The sequence below is a fragment of the Danio rerio genome, chromosome 7, assembly GCF_052040795.2.
Source record: "Danio rerio strain M-AB ecotype USA chromosome 7, GRCz13ab, whole genome shotgun sequence".
Taxonomy (NCBI): domain Eukaryota; kingdom Metazoa; phylum Chordata; class Actinopteri; order Cypriniformes; family Danionidae; genus Danio; species Danio rerio.
In genome coordinates this window covers 12,931,938-12,958,951 of record NC_141027.1, presented here as the reverse complement: position 1 = coordinate 12,958,951, position 27,014 = coordinate 12,931,938, and the positions used below count along the sequence as shown (strand labels likewise).

The window sequence follows — 27,014 nt, the reverse complement described above, 5'->3', positions numbered from 1 at the left end:
TGTTGGTTGTACTCCCAGATATTAAAAACAGTGGGAATTCCAGATGCCTGCACCAGAACGCCGCCTACGCTTGCCAACCTTATCATTCAATTGGATGCAATAGAAATATACATATAGCTCCCTCCAGCAACAAACGAGCAAGAGTCTTTGGTTTCTACTGACTGGTTTATTTTCATAGCAAGTCTTCAGTTCTCAACATAGAGCAAACCACAAGACATCAGGGGTGTACCAGACGTAAGAACTAAAAAACATACAACAATGAATTACAACAGTGCATTTCCATATCAAATTAATCCAAATCACCACATTAAGGTCACACATAACACTGGATCACATAATCTTAACTAATACAATTTAACTTTATAAATAGCACCGCTCATAAACAAACAGTTAAATGCACACACCAAACAAACAGCAACAACAACACCACACTTCAAATCAAACAAACCCAACAAATCATACAAAACAAACATACCTCATTGGCTGGTTACGGAAGGGAGAAACTCAAGAAAAGCATAAGCATTCCTTAGCTTGTTGAATGCTTGGAAGTGAATGCATTGGTCTCTCTACTCACAGTGGTGCATCATTTTTATAGTTCCCCCTGAAATTAGCTCCGCCTTAATTAGTTCCTAGGTGAACTGGCATAAGATCTTAAACACACATGACATCTGCTACACTCCCACCAAATCACTTGTGATTTTTTCCTTTTTTATAAATCACACTTAAACACAATTATGAAAATTAATGCAACCCATGGAGTGATAGTGTGAAATCAAGCAGTCTTCAATCAGCTTCAAGAAGAATGACTACCTTCTGTATTGGACGCTCAAGGTAACTTGGTTTAGACAATCGCTTACCCTTTCCATCAAGCGAAGAGTCACTCATTAACAACTTGACTTGTCTCACTTTGCCATCCTTTCCTTGGTACACGTCTACCACCTTTGCCAATTTCCACTTGTTACGTGGTGAAACATCATCTTTAAGGATTACTATGTCATTCACTTTAACATTCCTGCGATTCTTATTCCATTTCTGTCTTTGCTGAAGATTTAGAAGATACTCTTTTCTCCAGCGCGACCAGAAGTTGTTGACTAAATACTGCACTTTGCGCCATCGTTTACGGAGATAAAGATCTTCTTTGACAAACTCTCCAGGTGGTGGTTCCACAATCATAGACTTCATTGTCAAGATGTGATTTGGGGTAAGAGGTTCTGGACCTAGAGGGTCATTCAAATGCTCAACAGTCAAAGGCCTGCTATTCACAATAGCCATAACCTCATACAACAGAGTTCGCAGGGAAGTACTGTCAAGTGCCCCAGGACATTGGTCAAGAACAGAAGTCAAAACATTTCTTACGGTACGGATCTGTCTTTCCCAGACACCTCCCATATGACTTGCTGATGGAATGTTCATGATCAACTCGCAGCCAAGTTTCTTTATCTGCTCTTGATCCATTGTTTTCAATGTGCTCATAAATTCTCTGCTTGCCCCCACAAAGTTCGTACCCTGATCACATCGAATTTGGCGAACTGTTCCACGAATGGCTATAAAGGAGCGGAGAGCATTAATAAATGCATCAGTAGACAGAGCATCAAGCATTTCAATGTGTATGGCTCTGGAACACATACAAGTCAACAATAACCCATAGCGTTTGAGTTGCCTTCTACCATCGGTAACATAAAAAGGTCCAAAACAATCCATTCCACACAATAGAAAAGGTGGAGTTGGCTGCACACGATCTTCAGGAAGATCAGCCATTTTCTGTTCTTCTACACACCTTCTAAATTTCCTACATTTCAGGCATTTGTATATGTGAGAAGAAACAGCACTACTGCATCCAAGAATCCATATACCATTGGACCGAAGTTCATTCACGGTCATTCCTCGCCCTTGATGTTGTACTCGTTCGTGATAATGTTTGATTAGTAATGCTGAGAAATGATTTTTCCTTGGAAGAATGGCAGGATATTTTACGTCTAAATGAAGAGTTGCATTTGCCAAGCGACCTCCAACTCGCAGTATGCCTTGATTATCCAGGAAAGGACTTAACTTGTACAATTGGCTTTTGGTTTGAGCATCAGATGTAAATGCTAGTTGTTTCTTGAGACTCGTCATTTCATGGGAAAAGGTTGCTTCTTGAACTAACCGAATGATAAAGAGCTCAGCATCTTTCCTTTGCTCCAAAGTAGTAGGTTCAAAAGCTTTGGATTCAAAACCTTTAGCTTCTCTTACATACCGTTTAAGTCTGGCAATGGCCTTCACCATCCTTGCCCAGTCCGAGAATTGGAGAAGACGTTCTAACAATGATTTTTCTTTATTTGCTTGGATATTGAAAACTTGAACCTTTCGAAGCTCTGGATCATTACTTGTGATCACATCTCCCACCTTAACTTCTTCACTGGGAAGATCTTTCTGCCACAAGAATTTTGGTCCCTTGAGCCAACTCGACGCCACTAGTTGTTCAACCATCAAACCTCTAGAAGCAGAATCTGCAGGATTGTCTTCAGTGCCTACATATTTCCATTGATTCGATTCAGTACTCAACTTGATACGTTGAACACGATTAGCTACAAAAACTTGAAATCTCCTAGCATCATTGTTGATGTATCCCAGAACTACCTTAGAATCAATCCAGAAACATTCCTGTAAATCCTTAATGTCCAATTCTTTCTTCAGCATATCACTGACCCGTACAGCGACCACTGCAGCTGAAAGTTCTAGTCTTGGAATAGTAGTTATTTTTGTTGGTGCAACTCGTGACTTTCCCATGACGAAAGAGCAATGAACCTCACCTGATGCACTGACTGTTCGAAGATAGGAGCATTCCCCATATCCTGAGATGCTAGCATCAGAGAAATGATGGAGTTCAAAACGAATGGCTTCGTTACTTATCTGTGGAACATAACATCGTGGGATCTTCACATCAGCTAAATTTGGCAGATCTAAAAGCCAACGTTCCCATTGAGATTGCAACTCTTCAGGCAATGAATCGTCCCAACTAGCCTTGTTGTAGCACAGCTGTTGTAGGATCTTCTTGCCCACCAAAATGAATGGTGCCATAAATCCAAGTGGATCAAACACAGATACTATCGTTGACAACACTCCTCTGCGAGTAAATGGATGTTCCTTTACAATGACTCTAAACTGGAATTCATCAGATGCAATTGACCATTGAACACCAAGTGCTCTCTCCACATACATCTCACCCAGATCCAGATCCAAATCCTTTACTCCTTTAGCAAGATCCTCTTGAGGAATTGAAGCGATAACTTTCTTACTGTTGGAAATAAACTTGTGAAGTCGAAGTTTCCCAGTGCTACAGAGTTTCTTAGCTTCAGTCACAAGAGCAATTGCTTCAGCTTCAGTTGGCACACTTACTAATCCATCATCAACGTAAAAGTTCCTTTGGATGAACCTGATAACATCTTCATTGAACATTCCTTTTCCTTCAGCAGCAAGATGTTTAAGACCATAATTTGCACAACCTGGGGAAGAAGCTGCACCAAATAAATGAACTTTCATTTTATACACTGAGGGTTGAGCTTCCAAATTGCCGTTGTCCCACCATAAGAATCGAAGATAATCTCGGTCCTCTGCTTTGACATGAAACTGATGAAACATGCGTTCTATGTCACACATAATGGCAACTGGATTTTTCCTGAAACGACACAAGACACCCACTAGAGTATTTGTCAGCTCTGGGCCAGTCAAAAGATGGTCATTTAAAGAAGTTCCTTGAAACCTTGCAGAACAATCAAAAACAACTCTAATTTTTCCAGGCTTTTTTGGATGATACACTCCATGATGAGGAATGTACCATGCTGAACATTTCTCAGCTTCTTCAGGTGGAACCTTCTCAGCATCTCCACAGGCAATGATTTCATTCATGAAAGCAGTATAATCACTGTAATACTGCATATCCTTCTTAAATCTTCTTGCCAAACATTTGAGACGATATACTGCACAGACTTTATTGTTTGGCAAGTTAGGCCTGTCACCTTTAAATGGTAGTGGCATCTCATAATGTCCAGCCTTATTTAATGATGTACCTGCTTTCATTTTCCCTAGGAATCGAAGATCCTCTTGAGACATACAGCAATCCTCAGATTCTTGCTCACAAAAATCAGATTCAAACACCCTGATGACATCTATTGGAGAAACCACTTCTTTGATTTGTGTTCGACAGACATAGTGCACCTTCGTTTTGAGATTGACAGAAGCAGGTATACTTGGCATTACTTGCCTCACAATAATCTGATGACTTGTTCCATAAATATCGCCAGAGTCAACACATGGATTACCATGACCAATTACACTCCATCCCAAATCGGTCCTCTGTGCAAAAGGTTGATTTCCTTCACCAGCCACTACCTCTCGTGGAAGAAGAGCCTGTGGACAGTTGTATCCAATTAATAAGCCAACATCACAACCTTGTCGAGGAGCAAGGACATCTGCAATATGTTCAAGATGAGGCCATACTCTTGCTGTTTGTGGTGTAGGAATGTGATCTTTGCTGGCAGGAACAAACTCTCTTGAATAGGTTGTTGGCAGAGGAATCCTAGTTTTCGAATAAAATCCTCTAACTTGAAGACCCTTCATTTTAAAACAAGGAACGACTGTAATCTTTGAAGCCATAGTTGCAAGTTTCAATTGAACTGCTTCCTTCTTAACATTCAGTGCATGTGTAGTCTCTTCAAGAATAAAGGTTGTATCACTTTGTGTATCAAGGAGAGCATATACTAGAACCTCTTTCTCTGGTTCAGATGTTGTAGACACCCATACAGGTATAATAGAAGAAGTGCAGGTATTATTAATTTCTTGCATTACCTGGTTCGAAGTTGCCTCATTTAGAACTCTTGTGTGTCTATGCTGATAAGGATCTGTACTCTTCTTAAAGCTTTCAGTCACCCCATGATTTCCAACACTCCTTGAACGATCTTCATGAAGACAGGTAGGATGGTTTTTTGCACAAATGTCACAGACACTTCTGTTTTGACAAATCCTTGATTGATGTCCAGGCTTCAAACATCCAAAGCATAACATCTTCTTATAGACAAACTTGTGTCGTTCAACAACTGTCTTCTCCATGAACTTATGACATTTATGAAGACTATGATCATTTTTTTGACAAAAAACACAACTCACCAAGACGAGGTTGTCTCCACCAGAATTAGTCGCCAACACCTTTCCCACAGAGCTTCGAGTCTTCAACGTCCTTGTTCCTTCTTTATCGCTTGATTTCAGAGCATAAAGTGATGTTATAGGATTGCACACAATCTTGGCTTCCTTTGTAAGGAACTTAACAAATTGGCTGAAACTTGGAAATGTTTTAGTATTTTCTTCAGTTTCCATCACCTCTCTATTCCATCTTGAAGTTAACCAATCAGGCAGCTTGGCAAGAATTTTTTGGTTCTCATTACAATCATTTAACACTTCAAGTTCTTTAATTTGAGGAATGGCAGCCTCACAACTACGAAGGAAATCTACAAACTCTTGTAGTTCCAAACTTTCCTTGGGACCAATCTTTGGCCAAGCATAAAGCTTCTCTCGAAATGATTTGGCTATAAGAAATGGATTTCCATATCTTTCTTCCAAAATCTTCCAAGCTGAACAATAAGCCGAATCTGTTCCAAGAAGAAAATGGCCTTCAAGAGCCTTTTTGACAAAATCTCCTACATACCTCCGTAGATAGAAAATCTTCTCCACTGCAGGAATGGATTTCTTCTCTATTAACATTTAAAAGGACGTTTTCCAATCATTGAACTTAAGTGGATCCCCATTAAAAACCATTGGTTCTGGCACAGGAAGTCGATTGACTCTCATAGATTCAGTCAAAGCCTTGACAAGAGAAGTATTATCTATTTGTGGAGTTGTCACTGTTGGCTGTAAAGTGACATTTTTTGTTGACAAATTATCAGGTCTGTGGTGTCTTTTATCCACATGGATTTCTTTAAATTCACAGTCATGAGACAAGTCACTCAAAAGTTCATCATCTTCTGAAACTTCACTCTGTTCATATATCTGCATACGTGCTTTAGCTGCATTTAACTTCTTAACTGTCTCCAAACGTTCCAGTTCGCGGCGTTTATCTTCTAATAACTTACGTCTAGCTGCATTTTCCACCTCATGCTGAGCTTTCACCTTAGCCTCTTCTTCACGGCGCTTCAAATCATCAGCTTCTTGTTCAGCTATACGCTTCTTATCTTCAGCTTCAAGCTTCTGAAGTTCCTTAAACTGACGATCCTGTTCCTTTAAGACTTCTAAAGTGGCTTCATTAGCAGCAACCTCAGCAGCAGCTTCTTGTTTTTTGGCAGCAGATAAACTTGAAAACTTAGAAGATCTTGACTTACTTTGAGACGATGTAGATGTTCTAGAAATCCTTGTGCCCACACTGACCTCTTCAGATAACTCAATGTCACTCCATCCAGACTCCATTTCCTTATTCCCTTCGAAATAATGCTTCACCAAAACCTCCATTTTCTTTGTGACTGCTTCACAATGGTCTACTCGGCGGCGTGTATCATGGTCAGGAATACTCAAATGGCGTAGATCTTCATACCCAGTGCCTACAACTGCAAAAGCCTTTGTCATTCTTACCATAACATCTTGTAATGATTCAATTGAAGAAGACTCAGATAATAACCACTTTACTTCTTTGACAAGAGATTTCCATTTATCATAACTGACCTTGAATCTCTGTTCATACCTTTCCAACTTCTCTTCTTGCAACTTCTGACCCTTTTCAGTCAGCTTACGAGTCCTCTTTCCTCTTCGTAGCTCAGTCTCCACAGCATCAGAAGTTTCCGTTGCCACCTTACTTCTCACTGAGGGCTGAGTTGCAAGTTGCTGATTCACTCTATCATCCATGGGCCGCTCACCTAAATCTGACATTGTTTAAATTTCTCCTTTATCACTTCTAAAATCCTTTTCTTTATTATTTATTCCTTAAAGTTAAGACCATAAATCATGCCTTAATCTAATTAAACGCTGAAAGTGAAATTTACCCTTATTTCACAGCAATAGAAACAGGCAGTTAAACAGTACTTAATTTACATACAAGTCAATAATAAACCACCAACATTTTGAAAGGAACATAACAATATTAAACACTAAACAATACTTAAAGTCTTTGCAGCCATTAACCACAGTTAGGTACCTTTAATCACACTTAACTGCACCACTCTTACTGCTGGTCTTGACTTGTGCTGCTCTTCAAGTTATGCTTGCGTCTCCATATTACACCGGCAATATCCTTTCCTTCTGAAATTGCTGAACCATGTATAATTTCACTTCGTTGCTTTGCACAACAGAATACTTGAGTTCATTGGTTAAATTGTCCTGCTTCTTCTTTCATACTCGCAATGAGCCTTGAGTTCTTACTATAGCTCCCTCCAGCAACAAACGAGCAAGAGTCTTTGGTTTCTACTGACTGGTTTATTTTCATAGCAAGTCTTCAGTTCTCAACATAGAGCAAACCACAAGACATCAGGGGTGTACCAGACGTAAGAACTAAAAAACATACAACAATGAATTACAACAGTGCATTTCCATATCAAATTAATCCAAATCACCACATTAAGGTCACACATAACACTGGATCACATAATCTTAACTAATACAATTTAACTTTATAAATAGCACCGCTCATAAACAAACAGTTAAATGCACACACCAAACAAACAGCAACAACAACACCACACTTCAAATCAAACAAACCCAACAAATCATACAAAACAAACAAAATTAGCTCCTGAAATTAGCTCCGCCTTAATTAGTTCCTAGGTGAACTGGCATAAGATCTTAAACACACATGACATCTGCTACACTCCCACCAAATCACTTGTGATTTTTTCCTTTTTTATAAATCACACTTAAACACAATTATGAAAATTAATGCAACCCATGGAGTGATAGTGTGAAATCAAGCAGTCTTCAATCAGCTTCAAGAAGAATGACTACCTTCTGTATTGGACGCTCAAGGTAACTTGGTTTAGACAATCGCTTACCCTTTCCATCAAGCGAAGAGTCACTCATTAACAACTTGACTTGTCTCACTTTGCCATCCTTTCCTTGGTACACGTCTACCACCTTTGCCAATTTCCACTTGTTACGTGGTGAAACATCATCTTTAAGGATTACTATGTCATTCACTTTAACATTCCTGCGATTCTTATTCCATTTCTGTCTTTGCTGAAGATTTAGAAGATACTCTTTTCTCCAGCGCGACCAGAAGTTGTTGACTAAATACTGCACTTTGCGCCATCGTTTACGGAGATAAAGATCTTCTTTGACAAACTCTCCAGGTGGTGGTTCCACAATCATAGACTTCATTGTCAAGATGTGATTTGGGGTAAGAGGTTCTGGACCTAGAGGGTCATTCAAATGCTCAACAGTCAAAGGCCTGCTATTCACAATAGCCATAACCTCATACAACAGAGTTCGCAGGGAAGTACTGTCAAGTGCCCCAGGACATTGGTCAAGAACAGAAGTCAAAACATTTCTTACGGTACGGATCTGTCTTTCCCAGACACCTCCCATATGACTTGCTGATGGAATGTTCATGATCAACTCGCAGCCAAGTTTCTTTATCTGCTCTTGATCCATTGTTTTCAATGTGCTCATAAATTCTCTGCTTGCCCCCACAAAGTTCGTACCCTGATCACATCGAATTTGGCGAACTGTTCCACGAATGGCTATAAAGGAGCGGAGAGCATTAATAAATGCATCAGTAGACAGAGCATCAAGCATTTCAATGTGTATGGCTCTGGAACACATACAAGTCAACAATAACCCATAGCGTTTGAGTTGCCTTCTACCATCGGTAACATAAAAAGGTCCAAAACAATCCATTCCACACAATAGAAAAGGTGGAGTTGGCTGCACACGATCTTCAGGAAGATCAGCCATTTTCTGTTCTTCTACACACCTTCTAAATTTCCTACATTTCAGGCATTTGTATATGTGAGAAGAAACAGCACTACTGCATCCAAGAATCCATATACCATTGGACCGAAGTTCATTCACGGTCATTCCTCGCCCTTGATGTTGTACTCGTTCGTGATAATGTTTGATTAGTAATGCTGAGAAATGATTTTTCCTTGGAAGAATGGCAGGATATTTTACGTCTAAATGAAGAGTTGCATTTGCCAAGCGACCTCCAACTCGCAGTATGCCTTGATTATCCAGGAAAGGACTTAACTTGTACAATTGGCTTTTGGTTTGAGCATCAGATGTAAATGCTAGTTGTTTCTTGAGACTCGTCATTTCATGGGAAAAGGTTGCTTCTTGAACTAACCGAATGATAAAGAGCTCAGCATCTTTCCTTTGCTCCAAAGTAGTAGGTTCAAAAGCTTTGGATTCAAAACCTTTAGCTTCTCTTACATACCGTTTAAGTCTGGCAATGGCCTTCACCATCCTTGCCCAGTCCGAGAATTGGAGAAGACGTTCTAACAATGATTTTTCTTTATTTGCTTGGATATTGAAAACTTGAACCTTTCGAAGCTCTGGATCATTACTTGTGATCACATCTCCCACCTTAACTTCTTCACTGGGAAGATCTTTCTGCCACAAGAATTTTGGTCCCTTGAGCCAACTCGACGCCACTAGTTGTTCAACCATCAAACCTCTAGAAGCAGAATCTGCAGGATTGTCTTCAGTGCCTACATATTTCCATTGATTCGATTCAGTACTCAACTTGATACGTTGAACACGATTAGCTACAAAAACTTGAAATCTCCTAGCATCATTGTTGATGTATCCCAGAACTACCTTAGAATCAATCCAGAAACATTCCTGTAAATCCTTAATGTCCAATTCTTTCTTCAGCATATCACTGACCCGTACAGCGACCACTGCAGCTGAAAGTTCTAGTCTTGGAATAGTAGTTATTTTTGTTGGTGCAACTCGTGACTTTCCCATGACGAAAGAGCAATGAACCTCACCTGATGCACTGACTGTTCGAAGATAGGAGCATTCCCCATATCCTGAGATGCTAGCATCAGAGAAATGATGGAGTTCAAAACGAATGGCTTCGTTACTTATCTGTGGAACATAACATCGTGGGATCTTCACATCAGCTAAATTTGGCAGATCTAAAAGCCAACGTTCCCATTGAGATTGCAACTCTTCAGGCAATGAATCGTCCCAACTAGCCTTGTTGTAGCACAGCTGTTGTAGGATCTTCTTGCCCACCAAAATGAATGGTGCCATAAATCCAAGTGGATCAAACACAGATGCTATCGTTGACAACACTCCTCTGCGAGTAAATGGATGTTCCTTTACAATGACTCTAAACTGGAATTCATCAGATGCAATTGACCATTGAACACCAAGTGCTCTCTCCACATACATCTCACCCAGATCCAGATCCAAATCCTTTACTCCTTTAGCAAGATCCTCTTGAGGAATTGAAGCGATAACTTTCTTACTGTTGGAAATAAACTTGTGAAGTCGAAGTTTCCCAGTGCTACAGAGTTTCTTAGCTTCAGTCACAAGAGCAATTGCTTCAGCTTCAGTTGGCACACTTACTAATCCATCATCAACGTAAAAGTTCCTTTGGATGAACCTGATAACATCTTCATTGAACATTCCTTTTCCTTCAGCAGCAAGATGTTTAAGACCATAATTTGCACAACCTGGGGAAGAAGCTGCACCAAATAAATGAACTTTCATTTTATACACTGAGGGTTGAGCTTCCAAATTGCCGTTGTCCCACCATAAGAATCGAAGATAATCTCGGTCCTCTGCTTTGACATGAAACTGATGAAACATGCGTTCTATGTCACACATAATGGCAACTGGATTTTTCCTGAAACGACACAAGACACCCACTAGAGTATTTGTCAGCTCTGGGCCAGTCAAAAGATGGTCATTTAAAGAAGTTCCTTGAAACCTTGCAGAACAATCAAAAACAACTCTAATTTTTCCAGGCTTTTTTGGATGATACACTCCATGATGAGGAATGTACCATGCTGAACATTTCTCAGCTTCTTCAGGTGGAACCTTCTCAGCATCTCCACAGGCAATGATTTCATTCATGAAAGCAGTATAATCACTGTAATACTGCATATCCTTCTTAAATCTTCTTGCCAAACATTTGAGACGATATACTGCACAGACTTTATTGTTTGGCAAGTTAGGCCTGTCACCTTTAAATGGTAGTGGCATCTCATAATGTCCAGCCTTATTTAATGATGTACCTGCTTTCATTTTCCCTAGGAATCGAAGATCCTCTTGAGACATACAGCAATCCTCAGATTCTTGCTCACAAAAATCAGATTCAAACACCCTGATGACATCTATTGGAGAAACCACTTCTTTGATTTGTGTTCGACAGACATAGTGCACCTTCGTTTTGAGATTGACAGAAGCAGGTATACTTGGCATTACTTGCCTCACAATAATCTGATGACTTGTTCCATAAATATCGCCAGAGTCAACACATGGATTACCATGACCAATTACACTCCATCCCAAATCGGTCCTCTGTGCAAAAGGTTGATTTCCTTCACCAGCCACTACCTCTCGTGGAAGAAGAGCCTGTGGACAGTTGTATCCAATTAATAAGCCAACATCACAACCTTGTCGAGGAGCAAGGACATCTGCAATATGTTCAAGATGAGGCCAGACTCTTGCTCGTTTGTTGCTGGAGGGAGCTACAATACATATATATTTTGATATTATACCAATATTATTTAACATGAGACGGCTTCACCCTGGAATTACAGGCTATACAGTAGCTATTCAACATTTTAGGTGGATCAACAAGGTTGTTCAAAATTGTCCTAAGACAAGAATGGGTGTTGTTCAGTAGTTTTAGGACAACTTTATTTATTTATTTTTTATCTTTAAATGTTGTTGACTAATGTATTAACACATCTAAGCCATAGCGACCCCTGCTGACAATTCAATATAGCTAAACCCTCACAGAGTAACAGTTTTAATGGTTATAATGGAAACTGTAATGCTTCCTGTGGGTCTCAAATGGCAACTTGCTGTCTTCCATTGGTGGCCTGTTAAAAGGGTTTAATCCTAATGGAGTAATTCCCCAAAACCCACATTAAAATGTGCTGTTTTTATTGGTTAACATTTGATGGTTTGCAATGCCTTAATGGTATTTGCTGTGGAATCTATATGAATGTCTGTGATGGTTTCTACACTGTCGGCCTATATATTTTAATCTAACAGGAGCATATGCACATTAAAAACACGTCAAATGCCACATGTGCTGGTGCAGGACAGCATTAAACACACATAGGCCTATATTAACAACAAGTCACAGAGTATTTATTAAACTTTAACATTTTTCATCAAACACTCATTATTGGTTACAAAATACAATGTAATAAATCATGTAACTTCCATTGTAGGAAAAACAAATAGAGGTGAATGGTTACAGGTTTTCAGCATTCTTCAAGATATCTTCTTTTGTGCTTAACAGAAGAAAGAAAACTTGTTAAGGTGTGAAACAAGTAGATTGAGTTGCCTAAATTCTAAAATCATTTTTAGTTTTGGGGAAACAATTAAAATTTGATTTAAAACCATAAATCTACCCCTTAAATCAGGGATTCTGTGGTTCCTAAAAGGTCGTGATTAACTCTTCCACAAAGTGTCTGATGTTTAAATCGTTTAAGTTGAGAAGCAAAATGAAGAAACACACGTCTTGGTTTAAGCATAGTTTTGACTTGTTTTGATCTGAAAACTTTTAGTATGTAAATTTGCTTTCAAATAATCTTAGAATCTCTAAACATTTGCACTAAAAAGCAAGACAAAAAATTTTGTTAAACAAAATAATAACAGTGTATTCCCAGAGATGGGTTGCGGCTGGAAGGGCATCTGCTGCGTAAAAAAATTTGCTGGATAAGTTAGCAGTTCATTCCGCTGTGGCGACCCCGGATTAATATAGGGACTAAGCCGACAAGAAAATGAATGAATGAATAAATAAGTGTATTTAAAAAGCAGTGCTATTCAAACCATAACCTTGTTTATTTCATTTTTGTAAAAGGAAATCAAAAATGGACAGTTTGAATGTCCATTCATGAATGCCCAAACAAAATATTATGATACTATATATTTATATGTTGAGAACATTGTGCTCACTTCAAATAATCAATAAAATGCGAAATATTTGGCTATAAATAGTCCTATATATATATATATATTGATGACGATGTCCAAGAAGACGTTAATAACATTAACATCCGTAACCATGGTTCGTCTATAGATCAGGGGTGGGCAAACTCGGTCCTGGAGGGCCGGTGTGCACAGTTTAGCTCTACTTCTAATAAAACACACCTGCTTATAGTTTCTAGTGATCTTGAAGACACCGATTAGCTTGTTCAGGTGTGTTTGATTAGTGTTGGAGCTAAACTGTGCAGTACACTGGCCCTCCATGACCGAGTTTGCCCACCCCTGCTGGCCTAGATCGTGTGTGCCTGAGACGTGAATTGGTCTGCGGGTCTCCAGCTGGATATCATTCATCTACGGATATTATTGTGGAGGACAGTTGCTCGTGTGACCGGAAGGAGGCGCTCCGACATAAACAGTTGGTGAGTGAGTGACGTGAATAAAAACAGACACGAAGTTTTACACAAATTTCGACATTTTTTGACTGACATTTTGATTATATTTTATTATCCCACGAGTTCTCATCATTATATAACACCAAAGTATTGAACTACAGCAAAACTACCCAGAGAGATGAGGTTAACGTTAGTCGTGAGGTGAGTTGTTTATTTCTATTATCCCACAGGTAAAGTTAGCGTTACATATAAAATAAGTTACAAATATAATTGCCTATATCCATAGCTTTTGTGACATACGCAAGAAAAGAGTTTCCTAAATAAAATACAATTGATAAAACGTTTGTTTCACATCTATATAAAGTTTAATAAATTAAAGTAACGTTAACATAAAAGATTACATTTTGATTTTGTAAATTTCCTTAATGGCAGCAATCAAGAAAAAATACTAGACTAAGGTTGTATTCTTTAATGATAAGACTTTTAAAAGACATTATATGGACCACATCATATCACCGTAACTTCAATATTAAAAATCAAACAAATATGTGAAAGATGTATTATTTGCATAAAGATTTAAAGAAAAAAAAAAACATTGAAAAACATAAGAAAAACAAAAACACGTGACTTATGTTGTTTTCTTTATTAAGACTTAAAAACATTAAATTCACCAAAATAACACCACTTTAACTTCAATATAACATATTAAGAATTAAACAAATATGTCAAAGAAAGGTGTACAGTAATATTTGCATACATGGAGATTTGAAGAAAATAACCATCAATATATAAAGTGAGTGAAATGGCTTAATATTTGTCATGCAAACTGTACTACTTTAGTTGATGATTTAGTCTTCTGATGGTCATCTTTTCAGTACTTTATGGGCAGGCCTTTAGGTCTGTATTTGTTGGGGTCTCCGCCGTTTCGGCCCCAGAGATTGGCCTCCTGATCGGCTGCAGCATCTGAATTGCCTCGGCGAATGAGACCTTGCAGAGCCTCCCGTCCATCACTGAACACATCACAACAAGGTTTGACAATGATTTCCTACAATATTGTGCAACGATTCATCAAATATATTTAAAACGGCTTAATAAAGGGCGACACGGTGGTGCAGTAAGTAGTGCTGTCGCCTCACAGCAAGAAGGTCGCTGGTTTGAGCCTCGGCTGGGTCAGTTGGCCTTTCTGCGTGGAGTTTGCATGTTCTCCCTGTGTTTGTGTGGGTTTCCTCCAGGTACTCCGGTATATTTAAGTTCCTCAAAATAGCAACACGCCAGCAATGTGCTTCAACACGCCTCCTTTTTTAGACCAAAACGCCTATGGGCGCACATATGAGCGCAAATGCATTTGCTATTTAAACAGCGTGGTGCAAAACATCAAAACGACTCTTGCGCCGAGCTGAAACTAGCAAACAACAATTGCATCGAGCAATGCACCGCATTGCGCCGGGTGTATGATAGGACCCCTGATCTCACTTCTGTCTGGCTCCAGAATAATATTTTTTTTTTTGCTAAAATGTAACGTTTTGCTAGCTGGGTCAGTTGGCGTTTCTGTGTGGAGTTTGTATGTTCTCCCTGTGTTGGTGTGGGTTTCCTCCAGGTGCTTCGGTTTCCCCCACAAGTCCAAAAACATGCGGTATAGATGAATTGGGTTAGCTTAATTGACCGTAGTGTATGTGTGTGAATAAGGCCCCGTTTACACTAGTGCGTTTTAGTTTTAAAACAGCGTTTTAGATCAAAAACGATCCACACTAGGGTTTCACCTAGCGTCTCTGAACATATCTCCGTCCACACTACGCCACCAAAAACGTATATCACGTGACTATTTGCGCACTCTGGGCATGCGCATTCTAGTATAAACAGAAAGCATGTGTCTCGCTCGGCATTTGGGTATTGTTTGTCAACAAACGCAGGTTGTACATTAAACACGAAGGCAAAGAAAGCAAGAGAGGTATTTTTGTGGACAGACGACGAGGTTGAGTTGTTACTAAACGTAACAAATGAATAACTGCACAATGGCGCCTAAAACAGACAATAGTGCTAACAACGCTCCCATTTCTGTGTCCATGTTGTTGTTTACAGTACTGTCTTCCGGTGTTATAGTCGTGTGATAGGGGCTTGACGAATAAGGGAAGGATACGCAATGACACAAAAGCCCCAATCAGGTAGCGAATCGCAGCAGTCCCGCCTCCGTTTTCCGATGTCTCTGTTTTTCCTCACTGAAACGGAGCAGCAGCGTTTTTGAATGAAAACGGCCTCTCCAGCGCTTTCAAAACGCTCGGTTTTCGGCGCTCGAGAACTCCGGCGTAGTGTGGACGGATGGCGTAACCATAGCAAAACTTGTGCGTTTTAAAACGAAAACGCATTAGTGTAAACAGGGCCTAAGATTGTATGGATGTTTCCCAAGACTGGGTTGCAGCTGGAAGGGCATCCACTGCGTAAAACATATGCTGGGACTAAAGGGACTAAGCCGAAAAGAAAATGAATCAATGAATAAAAATTCTTGGTCTGAGGAATATAGTTGTCGGGTTTAATCAAACATTACCAACCTGATAACTTTAGCTGCCCAATAGCCCCCAGGACCCCGCTGTGCAGCTTCATAGTTCCCACGTGCATGGAAATACTTGTCCGAGTTCTTCCAATTGGCCTCTTTCATATGCTGGTAGGCACGCCACATGTCCTTTGTACCTTCAAAAATAGAGTAAAAAAGTTAGTTAAAGGGATAGTTCACCCAAAAAGGAAAAATTCTGCCATCATCATAATACTCACTCACTCTTGACTTGTTTAAAACTTTTATGATTTTGACAATAAAAGTGCTTAATTTTGAATATATTTTTTTTCTAAAATCGAGACATTAATCTTTTACTTGTCTATAAAATTAGTCGTGATAAAATTTTATTTTACTGTAAAACTACAGTAGTAAGACTGTGTGCGTGTGTGTGTGTGTGATATGTTATGCATTACTTTGACGTTTGTCCATAAAAGTGTCATGCAGCACATGTTTTTTTCTGTTTGGTTTATGCACAAAGCACTCAGTCAAAAACAAAACCTTTATAAAATTAGTTCTATGAAATTTAAATAAAACATTTAAAATTAATTTCAGGGCATCATGGTGGCACAGTTAATAGCCTGATCACCTCACAGCAGGAAGGTTGCTGGTTCTAGCCCTGGCTGGTTCAGTTAGCATTTCTGTGTGGAGTTTGAATGTTCTCCCCATGTTGGCGTGGGTTTCCTCCACTTGCTCCGGTTTCCCCCACAAGTCCCAAGACATGCACTATAGGTGAATTTGAATAAGCTAAATTGGCCGTAGTGTATGTTTGTGAATGCAAGAGTGTATGAGTGTTTCCCAGTGTTAGATTGCAGCCGAAAGGTTATCCGCTGCATAAAACATATGCTGGATAAGTTGGCGGTTCATTCCGCTGTGGCGACCCCAGATTAATAAAGGGTATAAGCCGAAATGAAAATGAATGAATAAAATTAATTTCAGGTTACTTTCATGTTGAGCAAACTTTAATATTTAAGTGAACTCAAATTAACAAATGTATGATTTTTAACTTGATAAGTGCAGTGCAAAATGATATATATCCTACATATGCATCAAGTTAAATAAGCTTAAATATAAAAGTTTTGGGAGACTCTATCAATATATTTAATTAAGGGAACTACACTGTAAAACCCAAAAGTCAACTTTATCAAATGAAATGAGTGTAGTTAACTCAAAATTGACTGAGAGTTAATTCTGCTCACTTGAAAAGAGTTTTGAACTCAGTGTTGAAGGTAATGAGTTAATTAAATACCTCATTACTTCACAGTACTCAAATAGATAGTTTTTTTTTTCAACTCAAATGATTTGTAGCAGTCAGTTTCCACAAACAACTTATTGGGTTTTGCAGTACTCAATTAATTTGAGTTCTCTTCAATTATTGGGGTTATCTTTATAATGGTTATCTTAATTTTTGGGGTTTTATAGTGTAGTTTACGTAATCAAATTCGTTAAATCAACTTATTGGGGCTTTTTAGTGGGACGTTTAATAATCACTCTCATTCTCTCTCATTCAGAAAATTCATTGGTGAGCAAGAAATGCATAAAATGTCTTAAAATCTGCAGATTTAATCTTTAGTCAACTACACTCAAATAAATGACGTTTGCTGTTTGTTTAAACTACTTATTAACACTGTAAAACCCAAAAGTCAACTTTATCAAATAGTGTAGTTAACTTAAAATTGACTGAAAGTTAATTCTACTCATTTGAAAAGAGTTTTGAAAATCACAATACTCATATTGATGTTTTTTTTATATCTCAAGTGGTTTGTAGAAATCGGTTTCCTCAAACAGTTTGAGTTGCTTTAACTTATTGGGTTTTACAGCACTCAGTTGGTTTGAGTTCTCTTCAATTATTGGGTTTTACCGTGCTCAAATTGCTTCATTTACTCAAATGGAGTAAGTTCACATTACTCATTACGATTAGTTTTTGAACTTAAATGGTTTGTTGCAATAGGTTTCTTCAAATGTTTTGAGTTACCTTAATATTTTGGGTTTTACAGTGAAGTAATTTCTTTCATGAACACTATCGGGATTTAATATGGTAATGAATATGTATATGGCAATGTTGATGTATTTGGTCTTGGTGGTATAGATCTGCAACGCTGCTGCTGCTTTGATTATTATGGCAAAGCAAATACCAAGACCTGCTACTCCCAGTATATACACAGACATGCCATCTGAGAATATAACATGCTGCTGCAAACATAATATATATAACTCCTGTAGCAGATTTAAGGTCAGGTGGAGCTGGGGTGGAGGAGGGTCTCTGAAAACGTGACGCAGCTTAACAGCGTAAAATGACATGGAACATTTAAGGTGATGAGGAGCAAGCTTATTGGCTGCTGAGGTGACGAAATCTCCTGTGCCATGTAGTTAATGATGCATAAGCAGATTAGGTGACCTACCAGCCTGTGCAGGCATATAGAGTTTCACGGCAGAAACTTCTTTTGGGGGTTTTTCCGGACAGATTAATTCTTTTATGTTCAATTCACTTAAATTTGTAAAAACTAGAAAATCAGTTAACTTAATTCCTTCTTGTTGTCTCAACACACATCGATTGTGTGAAACCCTGCGTTTTTTTTTTTTTTTTTTTTTTTTTTACAGTGTATGCTTCTATTTAGTTCACTGTAAAAAATTCTGGGTTCTACATAATTCCTTCATGTTGTCCCGACACTTGTTTAAGTTAGCTTCATTGTTTTTACAAATGTAAGTGGATTAAACATAAAACAATTGTGTTGTTTCAACTCATTTTAAATAGACTATATACAGAAATCAGAGAGTGAAATTTAATACCTTTTAAGATCTTTCTTAACACTCTTTCCAGTCATTTTAAGACCTTATTGCCACTTTTAAACCAGAAACACTGGCGAGATTTTCAACTACAGTATATTTACAAAATATTAATGTAACAAAACTAAAACATTGTTCATATTCTGAATAAAAATCTATTAAATCTAGCTAATTCAGCTGGTGGCACCTATGGAACTGCAGATGTAATGGCGTTGCCTTGGTAAACAAAGCAGCATGATGTCAAATCTAGCAGGATTTCATTGGTTTCATAAAATATACAGCATCCTGATATTCCCAGATTTAATTCAGGCAAACTTTAGCAAACAACTATATAATGCATAATCAAAATTGATATAACATTTAATACCTTGCAAAATAGCATTTAAGACTTTTCAATACGTTTTATTCATTAATTCATTCATTCATATTCTTGTCGGCTTAGTCCCTTTATTAATCCGGGGTTGCCACAGCGGAATGAACCGCCAACTTATCCAGCAAGTTTTTACGCAGCGGATGCCCTTCCAGCCACAACCCATCTCTGGAAAACATCCACACACACACTCATACACTCCAATACACTCATAATTTAGCCAACCCAATTCACCTGTACCGCATGTCTTTGGACTGTGGGGGAAACCGGAGCACCCGGAGGAAACCCACGTGAAGGCAGGGAGAACATGCAAACTCCACACCGAAACGCCAACTGAGCCGAGGTTCGAACCAGCGACCTTCTTGCTGTGAGGCGACAGCACTACCTACTGCGCCACTGCCTTGCCTCAATAAGTTTTAAGGGCCTTAAATTTATCCACATTGGTTTATCAACTTTTAATACTTTTTAAGACCCCACGGACACCCTGAATAAGTGGTTTGAACAAGCAGTAAAAGTCAGACTAAAAAAAATTAATAATCAGATTTACTACATTTTTAAGGTAAGTGGTTGCAAACAGTTTATATACTGTTGGCTAATTTTTTAACAAACAAATTTAACTTAGTAATGTTCAACTTAATTTGTTTGTTGCAATTCAGCCCATATAAATAGTTTGTAACCACTTACCGTAAAAAACAAGTGAGTAAATCCAATTAATACCTTTTTCAGTGCAGTTTCTTGAGATTGCATGCACTGTTCCACACAATTGATTTGATAAAAATGCTAAATTAATTTATTAAAAAATTTAAAAAATTGAAGTACATTGAACATAACACTATCAAGTTGTCCCAAATTGTGATATTTCAACTCATTTTAAATATGTAGTTTGAACTAACAACAAACGTAATTTTTTTGAGTGTGCTTGCATGCTATATGGAGATAAACTGGAATAATAACTGACCTCCAGCGGCTTCTCCTGGGAAGCGATACCACTGCGCCTGGGCTTCCACCACCATAAACATCACCAGCACAGCAAGAAGAAGCTTCATGATTTCAGAACTGAACACACACAAACATTACAACAAACAAACATTAATATCACAGCACAGAAATTCTAAAATCTGCAGCTATTGATGAACTCTCTGTAACTTCACTCCCTTGCATACAGAAAGCATCTCTTACCACTCAGGATTCGCTCAGTTCATGTCTTCATCCAGGCTGAGATATTTATAAGGCTTGGATTGGGCTGGATGTGGGTTTTCCCAACAGATTTATTATGGAAAGTTACACTAATTTAATCCTGAAGTGGTCAGACCTGTATTGCGTAACTGTTTATGGGAAAACCAAAAATTGTGAAACATCACTGCTTATATTTTAATGACATTGTGCCAGACATGCTGGAAAAACTGCTGGCTAGGAAAATAAATAAAAAAAAAAAAAATATATATATATATATATATATATATATATATATATATGTATATATATATATATATATATATATATATATATATATATATATATATATATACATATATATATATATATATATATATATTTTTTTTTTTTTTTCTGCTTGTTCAAACTACTTATTTATAATGAGCTAAATCAACACAATTATTGAGTGGAAAGCAGCATTTTAAAAGTGTATTTATACAAGCTATAAACAAAACATTCTTATTTGAAAATCATTTGTAAACATAATTCTAACCATATTTTGACTTTTGTCAATAAAAGTGTTACATTAGATTGGATTAAATTTTACAAAATGCAGTTTAGGTCTAACCAGGAGTGCAAAGGATATACAGGGAAATAAGTATTGAACGCGTCGCTATTTTTACAGACAACATATTTCTAAAGATGCTGTTGAAATTTTTTCCCCGGATGTTGGTAACAACCAAAGAAATCCATATATGCAAAAAACAAATCTAATTAGTTTACAAATGACATAAGTGTAATAAAATTAAATGACACAGGGAAAAAGTATTGAACACATGGAGAAAGGGAAGTGTAAAAAGGCAATGAAAGCCCAGACAGCAGCTGAAATCACTCAGTACACTAAAAAAAAGAATGTCTGCAAAATTATTGCAAACAATTTGTATTTTTTGAACTTTAACAAACAAATTAAATATAGTACAACTTAATTTGTTTGTTTAAATTCAGCCCAAATAAATTGTTTACAGCCACTTGGCTTAAAATACTGAATGAATGAATCTAGATAAATATCTTTTCAGCTTAGTCCCTTTATTAATCTGGAGTCGCCATAGCAGAATGGACCACCAACTTATCCAGCACATGTTTTACGCAGTGGATGCCCTTCCAGCCAAAAACACAACACTGGAAAACATCTACACACTTTTGCACACACTCACATACACTACGGGCAATTTCGCTTATTAAATTCACCGATAGCGCATGTCTTTGGACTGTGGGGGAAACTGGAGCACCCAGAGAAAACCCACACGAACACGGGACGAACATGCAAACTCCACACAGAAATGCCAACTGACTCAGCCGGTGCTCGAACCAGCAACCTTCATATATATATATATATATATATATATATATATATATATATATATATATATATATATATATATATATATATATATATATATATATAACTTTTTTTGGTTTTAAGTACTAAAATAAACTAAATTAGATAATCTAAAACTACTACATGAAATGAATAAATGTCATATGTATACACAATGAAAATAAAAAGAAGACTGTTCTTTAATTGTGCATTAAAAACATTCAAATGAACACACGATCAATAATAAAGAACTTGTTTTGAAAACTCCTAGCATTGTAGCTGATAAAAATTACACATTTTATTCAATTGTGAAAAGTCCATTAAACAAACTTAGTTTTTGTCCTCAAACCAAAAGCATAAATGCATTACATTTGTTACTAAACATCACCTAAGAAGTTCAATATCTAACTGAAGTACAAAAACAGCTGAAACTAAATTATCTAAAACAAACAAACAAAAAGATGGGCCTAAATATAAATAAGTACTTCATATTTGTAAATAAATGTAAAAATATTTTTCCCAGAGATGGGTTGCGGCTAGAAGGGCATCCTCTACGTAAAAACTTGCTGGATAAGTTGCCGGTTCACTCCACTGTGGCGACCCCGGATTAATAAAGGGACTAATCCGACAAGACAATGAATGAATGAATGTAAAAATAAAATGAATAAATAAAAAGGACAACATTTTACCAAAACCAAAATCTAATAGAATATCGAATTTACACTTCCTTTTGAATAATAATAAAAACTATAAAAGTTTATTAACAGTACTAAAAGTAGTGCAGAGGTAGTCAATCAATTTTGGCATAAAATAATATCTTTAGTTTTTTAAAAGTGCCTATTTTTAAACAAAAAAAGCATAACTATAAACCCTGATATTTCTAATACGTGCAAATAATTTTACTTTCACTTCTTATGCTGTTGTCGCTTTCAGCTTTTGTGGGCTCTGAATCATCTTTAAACAAAGGTCAGTCTGAGGGAAGGAGTTTCCATACAGATGTTTAGACATGTAGACACTGCAATCTTAACAAATAAAGATCTGTTGTTAATGGGTTTATAAAGATTCATTCACACCCATAAAATTTATTTATTGCACAATCATTTTTTTAGATGATCAGAATGTTCTTTCATCAACAACAAAAAATGTCCTCTTAAAGCGATAGTTCACCCAAAAATGAACATTTAGTCACAATTTACTCACAGTCAAGTGGTTTTAGACTTTTATGAGTTACTTTCTTACCTGTTAAACACAGAAGGCAATATTTTGACAACGAGTATGTTTACACGCACACCAATAATCAGATTTTAATATGATTAAGGACAATACTCTGATTAAGAGTCTACCATGTAAACAGTGTTTTTTGATTAATTTAATCCAATTAAGGTCATAAATGAACTAAACAGAAATGGAATTAAGACATGTGGAGTATGCCGATTTTAGTCACATTATTGAAGTGCAGTACAGACATGTAAACACCGTAATCAAATTATTACCGTCATGTTGGGCTTTGGCTGCATTTTGCGACAGGATAGTGTATACACACACGGCTGTTTCGACACTATTCTCTGCACCTCCTGAGTCAGGGACCACAGACACACACTTCGCAAAATGCAGAGGTTTTTTTCCCCATATTGCGTGCGGTCTCAAATTCCATTAAAACAACACTCTTCCAGCAGCTCCTTGCATCCAATATCTTGTTTTTCAACAGGGGCATGAATGAAATGTTCCTGAATGAAAGTGAAAGTGCCTAACTACAGTTGAAGTCGACAAATTAAAAATGAAACATCCGAAATTACATGAAACTCTGGAGGAAACAGGGGTAGCGTGGTCCTTAATGGTGTTAATCGAAGTATGATTATGAACATGTAAAACGGGATCATATAGGAACATTTAAAAAGCAACTCAAGTAAACACCTTAATCATATTATTGTCTTATTCAGATTAAGGCAAATAATTTGATTACTGATGTCCATGTAAACATTGTCAATGTTGGAAACGCATACTACCATAGTAGTAAAAAAAGGCAACACAATCTAACTTTTTGATTTAGTGGCTACTTCGTATGAATTCATACGATTTAATTCATACAATTTAGTTTGATTTGCTCGTCCCCCAATCATGGCTGGGTTTAGGGGCGGGGTTGAGTGCCACGCCTCCTTTTTAAAATCGTGCATTTTCGTACAACTGAACTTCGTAGTCACTAAACTAACAAAACATAAAATACTTACATTTCCTAGTGACATCAAGCTGAAAAAACAAAATGTAAATCAATGGCTACCCAAAAGTTTTCAAAATATATTCATGTTCAACATAAAACGGAAACTTAACAGGTTTGAAACCTAGTGGAGGATGAGGAAATGACAAAAACACAGATAATTGTTTTCTTTTCGGCTTAGTCCCTTTATTAATCTGGGGTCATCACAGCAGAATGAACCGCCAACTTATCCAGCATATGTTTTACAGAGCGGATGCCCTTTCAGCTGCAACCCATCACTGGGAAACACTCATAGACCCCCATTTACACACATACACACTACGGACAATTTAGCTTACCCAATTCCCCTATTGTGGATGTCTTTTCACTTGTGGGGGAAACCGGAGCACCTGAAAGAAACCAACAGCAACACGGGGAGAACATGCAAACTCCACACAGAAATACCAACTGGCCCAGCTGAGGCTGGAACCAGTAATCTTCTTGCTGCAAGGCGACAGTGCTACCCACTGAGCCACCGTGCTGACAACACAGATAATAGAGGAAAATATTTTTAACGCTGAAAATATATACACATTGACAAATAAACGGTACTGAGCATAATTGAGGACATCTTCATTTTTCAATGAATACAGGCAAGAATATTCTGTATATTTAAATAAAACAGTTTTAATAAAGAGCTAAATCCATTAAAATAAGAGCTTGGTCATACGACGTCTTTGGGAACAGAAAGAATATACATTAAAATTCAAAGCAGTTTTTTCAAAAAATAGAATAATAATAAACTACAAACTACACATTTTCAACTGAATATGCTTATCTTGATTTTTCATATTTATTAAAATTGTGTTGTTTAATATTTTCCCCCAACATTAATTTGGTTGTAATAATCGTTGGATAGTACGTTTTTTTTCTCTGATTAGTTTGGGCTTATTTATCTAATGTACACTCACCGGCCACTTTATTAGGTACACCTTACTAATCCTGACTTGGACCCTATTTTGCCTTCAGTACTGCCTTAATCCATCGTGGCATAGATTCAACAAGATACTGAAAATATTTCTCAGAGATTTTGGTCCATATTGAGATGAAAGCAACATGCAGTTGCTGCAGATTTGTCCACTGCACATCCATGATGGGAATGTCCCATTCCACCACATCCCAAAAGTGCTCTATTGGATTGAGCCAAATTCCTACCATCCGAATGTCGCAGCAGAAATTGAGATTTTTCTAATCTTCTATTGTCCAATTTTGGTGAGCCTGTGTGAATTGTAGCCTCAGCTTCCTGTTCTTGGCTGATAGGAGTGGCACCCGGCGTGGTCTTCTGCTGCTGTAGCCTCAAGGTTGGACGTGTTGTGCGTTCAGAGATGCTATTCTGCATACCTCGGTTGTAACGAGTTACTGTTTCCTTTCTATTAGCTCGAACCAGTCTGGCCATTCTCCTCTGACCTCTGTCATCAACAAGATCTGCCGCTCACTGGATATTTTCTCTTTTTTAGACCATTCTCTGTAAATCCTAGAGATGGTTGTGCATGAAAATCCCAGTAGATTAGCAGTTTCTTAAGTACTCAGACCAGCCTGTCTGACACCAACAACCATGCAACATTCAAAGTCACTTAAATCATCTTTCTTCCTCATTCTAATGGTCAGTTTAAACTGCAGCAGATTGTCTTGCCCATGTCTATACACCTAAATGCATTGAGCTGCTGCCATGCGTTTGGCCGATTAGAAATTTGCAATAACAACCAGTTGACAGGTGTACCTAATAAAGTGGCCGGAGAATGTATGCACATATTTATTAATGTAAAGCATCCTAGAAAATACTAATTTAAAAAGAGAGATCTGTTAGGGGTGTACACATTTATGCTGAGCACTGTATGTACAGGTATACTACTTTATTGTATGCACAGCCATGTGCATAAAATTAAACAAAACAAAACAAAAACGTCCTTGCATACAGCTAAATATCTGGAGGCAGATCTCTGGAAAGCAAACACATGCAGTTAATGACCACACCTGCTCTTACATGACAAATTTTCAAGGATGACTCAACATCTGATTACAAAAGCATTGAAAGTAAACCTGGTTATGTGAACTCACACCTAAAGCAGGTTCTGACCTGATAATATTGCTTTATCAGACAATAAATCAATGAATCCGTCCTTCAGTCTTCAGTGTCACATCATTCTTCATAAGGCATGATAATATGCTGATTTTCTATTTCTTGTTGCTATAAATGTTGAGAAAACTTTTGTACTGCTTTATATATTTGTGCAAACCTTGATACTTTGTTTATTCACTTATTTATTTATATATTATTTATTCATTTTGAAAAACATTTGTGCTGCTTTATATTTTCATGCATCCCTTGATACTTTATTTATTGATTTATTTTGAAAAACATTTGCACTGCTTTTTTGTGCAAACCTTGATACTTTATTTATGTATTATTTATTTATTTATTTAAAAAAATATTTGCGCTGCTTTATATTTTGTGCAAACATTTATACTTAATTTATTTATTTATGTTGAAAAACAGTGGCACTACTTTTTATTTATTTATTTATTTATTTATTTATTTATTTATTTATTTATTTATTTATTTATGTTGGTAAACTTTTGCACTAAATCATATTTTTGAGAAAACCTTGATACTTTATTAAATAATCAATTGATATATTTATTTATTTATGTTGAAAAAAAATTGCGCTGCTTAATTTTTGTGCAAACCTTGAAACTTTATTTATTCATTTATTTATGTTGAAAAACTTTGGCGCTGCATAATATTTTTGAGCAAGCCTTAATACTTTATTTATTTATGTTGAAAAGCATTTGCAGCGCAGTATATTTTTATGCAAACCATGGTACTTTATATATTTAATCATTTATTCATGTTTAAAAACATTTGCTCTGCTTCATGTTTTTTAACAAACCTTGATACATTGTTTATTTATTTATTCATTTATTTATGTTTAAAAGCTTTTCACTGCATAAATTTTTTGAGCAAACCTCGATACTTAATTAATTAATTAATTCATTTATTTATT

General features: G+C 37.0%; 2 protein-coding genes and 1 long non-coding RNA gene across 4 annotated transcripts in view; all 3 read right to left on the bottom strand.

Annotated features, from left to right (window-relative positions):
* LOC148679675 (uncharacterized) overlaps positions 1–27,014 on the bottom strand; it is a 162,273-nt gene that overhangs the window by 45,543 nt on the left and 89,716 nt on the right. The gene's annotated exons all lie outside the window — the stretch shown is intronic.
* LOC147843052 (uncharacterized) lies at positions 152–5,736 on the bottom strand. Its single transcript, XM_087260595.1, has 2 exons — positions 476–5,736; positions 152–241 (listed from the first exon to the last, which is right to left on the bottom strand). The coding sequence occupies exon 1, from the start codon at positions 5,734–5,736 to the stop codon at positions 784–786; it is 4,953 nt and encodes a 1,650-aa protein (XP_087116721.1). The 3' UTR covers positions 152–241; positions 476–783.
* On the bottom strand, positions 14,149–26,106 carry saa (serum amyloid A). Of its 2 annotated transcripts, none has more exons than XM_087259168.1 (4): positions 24,309–26,106; positions 20,181–20,278; positions 16,067–16,205; positions 14,149–14,530 (listed from the first exon to the last, which is right to left on the bottom strand). In XM_087259168.1, exons 2-4 carry the CDS (start codon positions 20,266–20,268, stop codon positions 14,392–14,394), a joined length of 366 nt encoding a protein of 121 aa, XP_087115294.1. In that variant the 5' UTR covers positions 20,269–20,278; positions 24,309–26,106; the 3' UTR covers positions 14,149–14,391.